Source organism: Macrotis lagotis, chromosome 3 (genome assembly GCF_037893015.1).
Source record: "Macrotis lagotis isolate mMagLag1 chromosome 3, bilby.v1.9.chrom.fasta, whole genome shotgun sequence".
NCBI lineage: Eukaryota > Metazoa > Chordata > Mammalia > Peramelemorphia > Peramelidae > Macrotis > Macrotis lagotis.
The window spans coordinates 146,020,350-146,034,579 of record NC_133660.1 but is presented as its reverse complement, the minus strand read 5'-3'; the positions used below and the strand labels follow the sequence as shown (position 1 = coordinate 146,034,579).

The 14,230-nt window shown below is 33.3% G+C and overlaps 1 protein-coding gene across 1 annotated transcript in view; it reads right to left on the bottom strand.

Moving 5' to 3' along the window:
* Positions 1 to 7,924: 7,924 nt before the first annotated feature.
* Positions 7,925 to 14,230, bottom strand: part of TMPRSS11E (transmembrane serine protease 11E) — a 66,235-nt gene continuing 59,929 nt past the window's right edge. Inside the window, exons 9-10 of the mRNA XM_074229321.1 lie at positions 10,619 to 10,761; positions 7,925 to 9,438 (exon numbers count right to left, since the gene is read on the bottom strand). Of these exons, the coding sequence (XP_074085422.1) occupies positions 9,277 to 9,438; positions 10,619 to 10,761 (305 nt within the window). The 3' untranslated portion in view covers positions 7,925 to 9,276. The remainder of the gene's footprint in view (positions 9,439 to 10,618; positions 10,762 to 14,230) is intronic.

Sequence of the window (14,230 nt, the reverse complement as noted above, 5' to 3'; positions counted from 1 at the left end):
TACCATACACAGTACTTACTATAACACTGAGGACTTGATTTCAATGAAATGTAGGAATGATTCATTTAATAGGATACTTATGGTGGGTTTTTTTTGATGTAGATCTTTTCAAACTTGAGTTATTTTTTGAGATGTTTTTAATAAGTAAAGTAGAAACTTATCTAAGAGATTTACACTGATTATTGAAAGAATCTAATTTCTGTCATCCTGCTTTTTTGAAAATAATGAATTCATCACAATTCCTAAATTTAACAAGTAATACAGATATGTATAACAAAATAGCCAGAATTTAAATAATGCTTTAAAGTTTTCAAAGCGCTTTATATATATATATATATATATATATATATATATATATATATATATATATATATATATATATATATTATCCCATCTGATTCCCTAATACTATTTAATAGTTGCTGTTATTATTCTGATTTGGCAAATGAGAAACCAAAGTAGACAGAGGTTAAATGACTTGATCAGAGACATAGCTAGCAAATATCTCAGGCCTGATTCAATCTCAAGTCCTTTTGACTCCATATTCAGCAGTCTATCCAATGAATTATCTAGATGCTAAAGGAGGGGTAAAGCCCTACCAAAAAAAATCATTCACCAAATTATCATTTTCCATTATAAAATTCTAAAATTCTGGACCTGCTTGGAATACAAATTTCAAAGATTTAAAGAATGAGAGATATTTTGGTATCTGTTAAGTATTTAAATTAGCAATTATACCCTCATGACATGCTTATAGCATGGATCTCAGATTCTTCCTCATTTATTGTATTAATGATGCCATTAATACCATAACTAGAAGAGGAAACTGTGATTGCTTTTAAATACTGACCCTTTTTTTGCAAGGCAATGGGATTAAGTGACGTTCCCAAGGGCACACAGCTAGGTAATTATTAAGTGTCTGAGGTCGGATTTGAACTCAGGTCCTCCTGACTCCAGGGCCAGGTGCTCTATCCATTGTGCCACCTAGCCATCCCTGAATCTTTTTTTTTTTAACTGGAGACACTAACTTTGTGCTTTCCAGGTCACAATGAGAATGGTGAATGAATATTTGATTCTTAAGTGGATTTGAGACAGTAAAGAGAAACTAGGAAGCATCTGGAGTTCTTCTCAGTATCCTTCTGAAATAGCTTCAAATGAAGCCCTAAACAGACTCTAAAGTGACAATACCCACAAAAAGACAGAATGAAGCAACTTTTTAGCTTGAGATATCCTGGAGGGACTTCAGGAAATGTCTGACTCATGTAAATAAAAGGGGAATGCAGTCCAGCATAAGTGAAAGAACTGGGGACCTTGCAGAAGGCTCTTAGTCACAGCACAATTCAGAAAACAAGGTAACTGGACCCTAGTTCAGTTGGTCAGTGCCTAGTCCCATCAGGAAAGTATACTGAGAGCTCCAGAATTCTAGTGCAACAGGTAGAATTGGCTTGGGTTTCCCTAAAACAGGGAACAAGTCACAAGTACTTAAGACCCCAGAATGGAAAATGAGAAGCCAAACCCACCCAGTCCCCCAGAATAAAAAGCTTTGGATTGTACTCAAAGTACTCCAGGAGCAGAAACTTTCAAAATGAGCAAAAATGGGGCAAAAATGGAGCAAAAAAATGGGGCAAAAAAAGAATCATAAAAGGAGGCAGAAAATGGAGCAAAAACAAAAACAAAAAGAGCAAAAGAAATAAAAATAGTATTAAACATAGAAAACTATTATGGTGATAGGGAATATCAAAATGAAATTTCAGAAAAGGAAAGAAGTTACAAAACATCTACTTGTGAAGCCTCAAAGGGGATTATGAATTGGTCTCAAATCCAAAAACTGTCTATCTGGAAGAATTCAAAAGAGATTTTATAAACCAAATAAAAGAAGACAAAATTGAAAAAAACAAATGATAGTCATGCAAGAGAATGACGAAAAACTGGAAAAGGAAACACAAAAATTGACTGAAGAAAACAATATCTTTAAAGTAGAATTAACCAGCTGGAAAAGGACTAACAAAAACTAATAAATAATAAAATAATAAAATCTTAGTAATTAGAATTGGCCAAGTGGAAACTAATGACTCCATGAGATATAAAGAGCCCATCAAACATAAACAAAAACTAGTCTTTAAAGAATTAACCAGTCAACTTCAAAAAAGATCCCCAAATAAAAACCCCAAAGAATATTATAGTCACATTTCAGAATTATCAACCAAAGGAGAAAATACTGCAAACAGTCAAAAAGAAACAATTCAAATAGCAAGCAGCAACAGTCAGGCCTACACAGGACCTAGTAACTTCAACATTAAAAATCAGAGGGCCTAGAATATAATATTCTGGAAGGCAAAGTAGCTTGGATTACAACCAAATATCAACTACCTAGCAAAATTCAGCATATTCTTTCAAGGGGAAGATATAGACAGTCAGCAAAATAGAGAATTTTCAGACTTATCTGATAAAAAGGCTAGAACTAAACCAAAAATTTGATCTTCAAATATAAGATTCAAGAGATGCATAAAAAGGTAAATGGAAAGGAAAAAAATTTAATCAATAAGATTAAACTATTTATATCCCTCCAAGGGAAAATCTTATTTATAACTCCTGAGAATTGTATTTCTATTAGTAGAGTTGAAAGGAGCTTGCTTAGTCAGAGGATGTAGGTATAAGACAAGTAAAACACTTAAGACAGGAAAAAAGGAATATACTGGGAGAAAAATAAGGCAGAAGAAGGTAAGTAATGTCATATGAAGAAGCTAAAAAGGACTTATTATAGTAGGGAAGAAGAAAGGAAGTTGTGAGCACTGAGTGAATCTTGCAACAGATTTGGTTCAATGAGGGAATAATATACATTCCCAACTGGATTTAAAAATTTGTCCAACCTTACATAAAGTAGAAGGGAACAGTGGGGAAAAGGAGGAAGATGGAGTTGGCATATCAGAGGATAAAAAGGAGGGTGAAAGCAGGAGGGGGAAGGGGGCAGAAAAGGGAAGGAGATGAATTAAGGGAGGGCACATTAAGAGAGATGTTAGTCAGAAGAAAAACAATGGCAAGGATCAAAAAGGCAAAAAGAGAGAGAAAAGTACAAATATGGGGAAGATAGGATGGAGGGCAATACAGAATAATCATAATAGTGCATATGAATGAAATGAGCTCTCCTATAAGATCAACAAAAAGAGCAGAATGGATTAAAAAACAGAAATTCGTAACATGCTTTTTACAAGAAGCAGAGAGATACAGAGTAAAGGTAAAAGGCTGGAGCAAAATATGCTATGCTTCAGTTGAAATTTTTAAAAAAGGGGTAGTAATACTGATCTCAGAGAAAGCAAAAGCAAAAACCAGATCTAATTAAAAGGAATAAGGGAGGAAACTGTATCTTCCTAGAAGGTCTTATAGGCAATGAAGTAATAACAATACTAAACATATGTGCACCAAGTGGTATAGCATTCAAATTCTTAGGGGGTTTTTTAGGTTTTTACAAGGCAATAGAATTAAGTGAATTCAAGAACGCACAGTTATGTAAATATTAAGTGTCTGAGGCTGGATTTGAACTCAAGTCCTCCTGACTCCAGGGCTAGTATTCTATGTACTATGCTACTTAGCTGCCCCAGCATTCACATTCTTAAAGGAAAAGCTAAATGAGTTACAGGAAGATATAAGCAGTACAATCATGCTAGTGCTAGACCTTAACCACCTTCTCACAAAATTGAATATTTCTAATTAAAAAATAAACAAGAAGGAAGATAAGGAGATGAATAGAATTTTAGAAAAGTTAGATATGATAGACTTCTGGAAAAAACTGAATGGGAAGAGAAAGAAATATACTTTTTCTCAGCAGAATATGGTACCTGCACAAAAACTTCAGAAAGTCAGAAATATTAAATGTATCCTTTTCAGATCAAGATATAATAAATTTTATGCATAATAAAGGGTCATAAAATAGACTAAAAATTAATTAGAAATTAAGTAACTTAATTTTAAAGAGTGGATCAAACAACAAATCATATAAATAATAATTTCATCCAAGACCATGACAATAATGAAATATCCTATCAAAACTTGAGGGATGCTGCCAAAGCAATTATTATGAAAATTTTATAATTCTAAATGCTTACATAATAAAAAAGAGAGGGGAAAGGAGATTAATAAATTATACATGCAATTAAAAAAACTAGGAAAAAAAAGCAAATTAAAAATCCCTAATTAAATACCAAATTAGAAATTCTGAAAAATCAAAGGAGAAATTAATAAAATTGAAAATAAGTAAACCACCAAACTAATAAATAAAACTGAGTTGGTTCTACCAAAAAACAAGAAGAAAATATGGAAATCTTTGGAAAGATTCTTTTTAAAAAGGAAGAAAACCAAATTAACATTGTCAAAAAATAAAAGGATGAATTCACCACCAAAGAGGAGAAAATTAAGGTAATAATTTGGAGATATTTTGCCCTACTGTGTGCTGATAAATCTGACAATCTAAGTGAGATGGATAAATATTTACAAAAATATAAACTGCTCCGATTAATAGAAGAGGAGATAAAATATCTAAATAGCCCTATTTCAGAAAAAAAGAAATTGAACAAGCCATCAATGAGCTCCCTAAGAAAAAAATCTCTAAGACCAGATGGATTTACAAGTGAATTCTACCATACATTTAAACAATTAATTCCAATTCTATATAATAAACTATTTGAAAAAAATGGGTAAAGAATGAATTCTGCCAAATTCTTTTTATCACATCAATATGGTGCTGATACCTAAACCAGGAAGAGTCAAAACCTAAGAAGAAAATTATGTACCAATTCCCTTAATGAATATTGATGCAAAATTGTTAAATAAAATATTAGCAGAAAGATTATAGCAATTTATCGCATAATTCACCATGATCAGGTAGGAGTTAAACCAGGAATGCAGAGATGGTTCATTATTAAGAAAACAATTGGTATAATTGATCATATCAATAACAAAACTAATAGAAATAATATGATCATCTTAATAGATGTTGGAAAAACTTTTTGTCAAAATATAGCTCCTGTTTCTCTTAAAAACACTAGAGAAGGGCGGCTAGGTGGCGCAGTGGATAAAGCACCGGCCCTGGAGTCAGGAATACCTGGGTTCAAATCTGGTCTCAGACACTTAATAATTACCTAGCTGTGTGGCCTTGGGCAAGCCACTTAAGCCCATTTGCCTTGCAAAAAAAAAACCCTAAAAAAAAACACTAGAGAATATAAGAAATGGCATTTTCCTTAAACTTATAAGCTGTATCTTACTAAAACCATCAGCAAGCATTGTATGCAATGAGAATAAGTTGGAATCAATCCCAATAAGATCAGGGACAAAACAAATATTCCTATTATAACCACTATTATTCAATATCATACTAAAATGTTAACTTTAGCAATGGAACCAGAAAAGTCAGTGAGGAAACAAAACTATTGCTCTTTGCAATTGATATGATGGTATGCTTAGAGAATCAACTAAAAAAGTACTTGAAACAATTATCAATTTTAGCAAGTTTCAGGATATGAGATAAACCCACACAAACCATCAGCATTTTTATCTATTATCAACAAATTCAAGCAGCAAGAGATAGAGAAATTCCATTCTCAATAAATGGAAACAGTTTAAAATATTTGGAAGTCTACCTGCCAAGACAAAACCAGGAACTAGATGAATACAATTGAAAAACACTTTTCACACAAACAAAGCCAGATCTAAGCAATTAGAAAAATATCAATTGCTTGTAGATAGACTGAGCTAATGTAATGAAAATGACTTCTACCTAAATTAGTCAGTGGCATAATAATCAAACTACCAAAAAATATTTTATAGTACTAGAAAAGATTTATCTCAAAGAATGAAAGAAAGAATATCAAGGTAATTAATTTTAAAAATCCAAATGAGGGTGGCCTCGCTATACCAGCTCTAAAAATTATATTTATAAAGTGAGTTATCAAAACAATTTGAAGTTGACTAAGAAATAGAGTTGTGGATCTCTAGAATAGCTAAAGTTTCACAAGCCAAAATAGTAAATAGTTATAATAATCTATTCTTTGATAAACCTAAAGACTCCAGTTTCTGGAAAAAGAACTCATTACTTGACAAAAATTGTTGGGAAAACTGGAAAATAGTGCAGCAGAAACTAAGTATAGCCCAACATCTCACACACACTCTACCAAGATAAAGTTAAAATGGGTACATGACTTATACATAAAGGGTGATACCATAAACCAATTAGAAGAACAAAGGACTGTTTACCTATCAAATCTATGAAGAGAAGAATTTAGAACCAAACAAAAGATAAAGAACATTATAAAATGAAAAATGGATCATTTTGATTACATTAAATTGTTTTTGCAGAAGCAAAATGAAAGCAACTAAGATTAGAAGGAAAGCAGAAAGCTGGGAAACAATTTTAACAGTCAGTGTTTCTGATAAAGGCCTTAATTTTCAAATACATAGAGGACTGATTCAAATTTATGAGAATGCAAGTCATTCCCCAATTGCTGGCAATTTTCAGAAGAAATTAAAGCTATCTTTTGTCATATTAAAAATGTTCTAAATAAGTATTGGTTAGAAAATGCAAATTAAAATAAATCTGAGGTACTACCTCATACCTATCAGATAGGCTAAAATGAAAAAAAAAGAAAAATTATCAATCTTAGAGGGGATGTGGGAAAACTGGGATACTGATGCATTGTTGGTGGAATTGGGAACTGATCCAACCATTCTGGAGAGCAATTTTGAACTATGCTCAAAGGGCAATGAAACTGCACACATTGATCTAGCAATACCACTACTAGTTCTGCATACTAAATAGATAATAAAAAAGGGGAAAAGATCCATATGTACAAAAATATTTATATCAGCATTTTAGTAGCAAAGAATTAGAAACTGAGAAGATGTTCAACAATTGGGGAATGACTGAACAAATTGTAGAATATAAATCGATGGAGTACCATTGTTCTGTTAGAAACCATGTATTTCAGAAAAGCCTGGGAAGACTTACATAAACTGATGCTGAGCAAAGTGAGCAGAACCAGGAGAACACTGTATACTTTAAAAGCAACATTGTATGATGATCAACTGATAGACTTAGCTCCTCTCAGCAGTTCAGTGATCAAAGACAATTCTAAAAGACTTGCAATGCTAGTCACATTCAGAGAAAAAGCTATGAAATCTGACTGCAAATCAAAGCATGCTATTTTCACCTTTTAAAATTTTTTTTCCTTTTCCTTTCTATGGTTTTTCTTCATAGTGTGACCATGGAAATATGGAAATATGTGTACATGTAAAATCTATATCAGATTACTTGCTATTATAGAGTGGGGTAGGGAGAAAACTTTTCAAAATTGAATGTTGAAAATTATCTTTAAATATAATTGAAAAAATAAAAAATAAGAAAATAAATTCTCACACATTTAGTTTTTTGAATTTTTAATAATTAAAATTTTATTTTATTTTTCTTCAATTTCTCTGATGGATGAGGACAAACACTGAAGAAAAGACTGATATATTCTCTGGTAAGTTGAACTCAAGACTACAACATTATTCTTTTCCTTAAGGGAATTACATCAAACTGTCAAGGATGCATCACAATCACATTCTCTGAATATTCTCAAGACTAGGATTACAAATTCTGTCTTTTCAGTCATTGAGCAGCTGTTAATGAATGTTTTTACAAGGTTGGGAAATTAACTAGAGTACTATATAGCACATGATGTAGTTACATTGAAATTTAATAAAAATTCAAATAATTTTTCAAATTTTTTGGTAAGTTTCTAGTTTTTAAGTTTTTGAAGTTGTTAAACTTAAAATCATACTAGGACATTGTATACATTTCTATTTCAACATATGTATAAATATACAGTTTACTTCATCTTTTCATGTATAAATGTATATTTAAAATGTTGAATTATAAATATATACATATGTATATTATATATGTATGTTTAATATATGTTTATTTTTATATATGTGCACAAGTAAATGATTAAACCTGTGATTTCATTATTATGAGCAAATCCTGGTCATTCCTCTACCAAGGCAGATTAGCACCTTTCTGAAATCTATAGTTTTAAAGAACTGGCTGGAATACTGAGAGGTCACAAGGGTTTCTCACAGTCTCACAATTAGTGTGGGTTAGAGGGAGAACTAGAACCTTAGTCTTCCTGACTATGAGGTTAATTCTGAATCCTTTATATCATGCTCCTCTTGCACAAGAACTTATAATCCAATATATGTATGACTGGAGGAGAAAAGCAAGAAATAACATAAGCGAGTCTGGTTGCTTTATTGAGTACCACAGAATGTTAAAAGACCTACAAGCAGGTCTCCAAGAAAATGATTTGATGTGCTATGGAGGCCTAGGGTGGGGGTAGAAAGATAGAATCTCATAGGATGAATTGTAATCTCTACCATTGGAAAGATAGGGTACTTTGATGAAATGACGAATCTATTGAAATATAAATACTTAAGCTTATCTACATATTACTTTTATTATCTCCTATTTTTTTCCACTAAATCCATGCTTTTCTGGAACTTTTTAAAAATTAATTTATTTTCAATTAACAAACATTTATTTCCATTACCTCCCACTTCCCTTCCCTCGCTGAGAAGAAAAAAAGAAAAAGATAATCCTCATAACAAATATATATACATAGTCAGGCAAAACAAATTCCCACATTGGTCTTGTCCAAAAATGTGTCTCATTCTGAATATTCAGTTCATTACATCTCTGTCCACTCTTCATCATCAATCTTCTAGATTATAGTTGGTCATTGTGTTGATAAACATTCTTAAGTCTTAGAAAATTAATTGTTTTTACAGTTTGGTTGCTATCATATAAATTGTTCTCCTGATTCTGCTCATTTCTCTCTGCATCAGTTCATACAATCTTCTTGGGTTTCTCTACAACTATCCCTTTCATCATTTATTATGACACAATAGTATTTCATATGGTACCTTTTGCACTGACTTTCAGATGAGAGAAAAAAGTCCATAGCATATACCTCTGTGTATAAATTTATTTCTTAAAGCAAAAAAAAAGTTTATTTTGCATTTTTGATTGTTTACTACCTTTACAAAATCAGTAAATGCAACAATCTGTGCAAAAGGATGGAAAGAATTTCTTCACAATATTGACAATACACTTGAGATTCGATGGCCTTAAGTCAAAATTTCAAAGACAGAAACTTTTTAAAGAAAGCATAATCATACATAAGGGTTGCTTGGGATGAGTATGGCCCACATATAACTCTGTTTTTCACTTTACAAATCACTTCTCTCTTAGACACCGGTTTTGGCTTCAATCCAATCACGAAAAGCAGTCACTCGGGTATAGACCCCTGGCTTATTTGGTTCTGCACATTCATCACCCCAGCTCACTATACCAAAAAGATACCAGATGTCTCTAGAATTTGAACTGACCAAAGGTCCACCAGAGTCACCCTAGGGAAAAAGTGGAAGAAAAGTAGTTACTAATTTAGTTTACAATAAGGAATTTTATCAGGATGTTTCCTTCATACTTCAATTTTAACAGCCTTTTGTGTGACTCATCTCAGCATGAGATACCCAAATTGACAATGATGGAGGGTGACACTGGATGGAGAGTGGGAAGGGGAATTTATTTTTCTTCTTTTATAAAGTTAATTATTATAATGAGGAGAATGAAAGGGGAAATGTTGGTGATTTGTTTTAAATATAGCAATGAATTTTTTAAAAGGAATGTCATTGCATGATAAAGGAAGTAGTTGTCTTTCTCTAAGATTTCTGACAAGCAAGAGAATACAAATGTAGAAAGATGGCAAAGTGAAGATGAGTATACATGAAAAGGCTTTTATAATATGGTATAAATCTCTTCAGTAAAAACAGAGGAGAATTGATCTGCTAAAAACTAACATGGGGAGAAGAGGATTGAAAGCAGAAAATAATTTTGGAAACAGCTTGCATGAGGAAAGAGTTTTGCAGTGCAAGTAGAAATGAATTTTTTGTAAGTTAAGTCAGTACAGTATTTTCTACTCTAATAGCTTTCAATCTCAAGGAATAGGAGGAGAGAAAATAGCAATGTAATGGGAGTGGTCCACCACTGGGCCTTTGCACTGTGAGCTTATCAGTCTCAAGATAGATAGAGTTTTACAATAATAGAGGGGATTGATCCTGAGGTCAGAGGACTGAATGGAGTTTAGTAAAGTCAGAAGAGTGCCAGAAAAAGTGGTAGAATTTGAGAGATAGTGGATTTTAAAAAGTTGTGGTCAGAGGAGGGCAACATTGGATTTTAAATTTTCAAAAAGTAGCATATTCTGGTTTAATGGTCTATGGTACAAACTTTAGGGAGTGTTTAGAGCTTCCTTTGCAGGGAGTTTTAAGGGAATATATATCTTTCCTGATTCCAATTCAATACAAGGAGACTAGGTGAGCCTGCTTCCATTTACATATAAAAGCAGACTCTTCCCCCCCCCACTACACCTGTGTTTTTTATACTACTTTTTGCATTGACATTGGAATGCAAGAGATTAATGAGGGATTTTCAAATAATTATGTAGACGCAGGCATGCACTAGATATCTACCACTGCTAATTACAAAATATCTCCATTCCTAATGGTAGCTTGTAAAAGCACTTCAGTTTACCTGGCAAGCATCTTTTCCTCCTTGCAAATAACCAGCACATAGCATTCCAGGGGAAATAGCATTGTTGTAAACTTGTGGCTCGTTGCATGTTTTAGAGTCTATGATCCTCACTTCAACTTGCTGAAGACGATTTACACTAGTACCTAAAGTCAAAGGAAGAGTAGAATGATGTTGGTATTTAGAGGTACATTTCAAATATATATATTTAGATGCTTACCCTGTATGACCACTGATCAGAAAGGTGATTCTTAGTTTCCAAACAAATTTTCCAGAGTAGGACAGTGTGTAATAGAAGAGAGAGAGAGTCATATATTTCCAATCTAACTAAATAAAACTGGAAAACTCTCATTTTAATTAAGCCCATCAGGACAATGCAATTATAGTAGGATATGTGTTGGTCATGTTATGTTAGCATATAGCTATAATAATGAAAAACAATTATAATACTATTTTCTCCCATTCAAAACTTAGTCATTGGTAAAAATTTAATGGTTTTATGCCATTAGATTAGACATTATTTTGTATGTATCTCATAAATAATTTTCTATATAAGATATTGTCCTTTTCCTCTTTCCAAAAATGTATTTCTGTGTCTTCCACCATCCATTCCTACTTTTGTTCTATCTAACATTAAGAAGTTGCTCTTCTTTTAACCAAATTTACACTTTAATAGTAGGAATAAAACATGTACAAAAATAAGCATGCTGTTGGTAAAATGGGTTAGGTATGAAGGAAGCATTTAGGCAAAGTGTCATAAGAAATATGAGGTGGGAGCGGCTAGGTGGTGTAGTAGATAGAGTACCAGCCCTGGAGTCAGGCATACCTGAGTTCAAATCTGGCTTCAAACACTTAATAATTCTCTACCTGTATGGCCTTGGGCAAGCCACTTAACCCCATTTGCCTTGCAAAAAAACCCTAAAAAAAATTAAAAAAAAAAGAAATATGGGGTGGGAGGTATCACTTTCATTGATGAGCATTAGGGAAGGCTTTAAGAAGAGATGGTGTTCTAGCCACAAAATTTCAATGAAGTCATTTAGTTCAGTCTTGATCTTAGCAAGAATTCCTTAGATGCCATATCTGACAAGTGGTCAGTCAGTGTTTGCCTGAAGACTTTTAGTGAGGGGAAACCTGATCTTCCAATAGCTTTAATTGTTGGGAAGTTGTTCCTAAACTTCACTTTCTATAGCATCTACCCATATCTCCTAGCTCTGCCCTCTGAGTCCTAGCAGAATATACAAACCTCTCTTACTTCACAATCCTCTGAGTACCTAAATATAGTTGCCAAGTGTTCCTAAGTCTTTTCTAGGATAAAATGCTCAGTTTTTCAACCAAGAAAAAAAAGAGAATTTCAAAAGGTAAAAATATTAAGGTCAGTCCATAAGATACATTCTCTGCATTGTAGAACATGAATGCATATAAAGAAAAATAAGACTGGAAGCATTACCTAAAGTCTGATTGTACAAGGCTTAAAAATCACACTGAGGAGACTATATTTTATATGTTTATAGGCAATGGAGAGCCCCTGAAGCTTTCTGAGTAAGGAGATGACACAATGAGAACTATCTATTTGGATCTTTTAAATCAACATATAGGCAGTTAGATGGCACAGTGGATTGAGCTCTGGACCTGGTGTTAGGAAAACCTGAGTTCAAATCTTATATCAGGCATATACTAGCTTGTGGCCCTGGGCAAGTCACTTCACCTGTTTGCCTCAGTTCCTCATCTATAAAATAACTGAAAAAGGAAACTCTAGTATCTTTGCCAAAAAAGACCTCAAATGGGGTCACAAAGAGTTGAACATGACTGAAAAGACTGAGTAACAATAATAAGAATCAACATTTTTTAATCAAATAATGATCCAGCTTCTTGTTACTTACAGTTTTTCTAATTGATATCATCTGTGCCTTTATCTCAAGTTTTTAACAAAATTGGTAACTAAAATAGGGTGAAAAAGAGAGGAATACACTCTATTTAAGAATGTATTCTTTTCTTTAAGGTTTTTTTTGCAAGGCAAATGGGGTTAAGTGGCTTGCCCAAGGCCACACAGCCCAGGTACTCCTGACTCCAGGGCCGGTGCTTTATCCACTTCGCCACCTTACCGCCCCAGAATGTATTCTTACAGTGGCGCCTAGGTGGTGCAGTACCAACCCTGGAGTCAGGAGGACCTGAGTTCAAAACCAATCTCATTTAATATGTATTTAGTTGTGTGACCTTGGGCAAGCCAACTCTATTACTTTGCAAAAATCCAAATAAAAAAATAAGAGTTTCCTACAGATTAAGAACCATCCATTAATCAAAATTCTTTAGGTCTGATTAGTAAATATGTTGATTATTTGGTACAATTATGCCTCTCTTTTTTTATAGAGGTGGGGTATAAGAGAAAGGATCACTAGGAAGTAACCATGATATTTTATTAAACATCAAAATATTTTTTTAATAAATTAGGTTTAGTCATTCTAGTCAAGTGGTACCTGATCTACCTAAACCTGTCATCATCCAATTTTGTCTACCTCTCCATGATTTCTTACTATAATCCTATCTATATTGCTCACATTCTGTTGTTTTACTAGTCCAATAACCTTGTCAAAATAGATGAGATATGTATTGTGTGACTTCTTATAACCAGACAAGAATATCCACTGTTTCTCTCTAAGTTCTCACAAATCATACCTGGAATAATCTGTTCTAATAGTTTTTGTCCATGTCAAAGTCACCAGTCTAAAGAACTCAGTTTCCTTATTCTCTTCCTACCTCTCATAATTTTCACCATCTCATTTCTAGTTCAGACCCTCCTTGCCTTTTGCTTAAATATCACATCATTTCCAACAGCCAACCTTCCCTTAATCTCTTCTTCTTCTTTCAATCCAGTTCATACAACATGGCCAGATTGAACATCCTGAAACATAGGTATGATCAATTCAGTCTACTGGTCAAAAATCTATGGAGGGGCAGCTAGGTGGCACAGTGGATAAAGCACCAGCCCTGGAGTCAGGAGTACCCGGGTTCAAATCCGGTCTCAGACACTTAATAATTACCTAGCTGTGTGGCCTTGGGCAAGCTACTTAACTCCATTTGCCTTGCAAAAAAAAAAACTATGGAAAAATTCTCCTTCCTGACTTTTAAAGTATCTCCAAAATCTACCTACCATTTATCTTTCCTCTTTGTGTCATAATCTTTTCTCCTATTTATTCTTTGCTTCAAATAATCAAGATCATTTGCTTGAGTCTGAGTACATCCTATTATTTACTGCCTCTGTGATTTTGCTGATATGACTTTCTTCAAATGGAATGCCCTCTATCCTGTTCTCCCTGATGATAAACCTCCCTTAGATGCTACTTCTTAAATGAAGGACTATCCAGCTTCTGCAAATGTCAATTATTTCTCCCTTATCTGATCTCATAAGACTTAAAATTCCTCTTGTTCATTTGTATTCTTGTGGTTGTTGAGTCATTTCATCCCTATCCAATTCTTTGTGACCCTATTTGGAGTTTTCCTGGCAAAGATACTGGAATGGTTTGCCATTTCCTTCTCCAGCTCATTTTCCAGATGAGGAAACCAAGGCAAACAGTAAGTGACTTACCTAGTGTCACACAGCTAGTACATGTCTGAGGA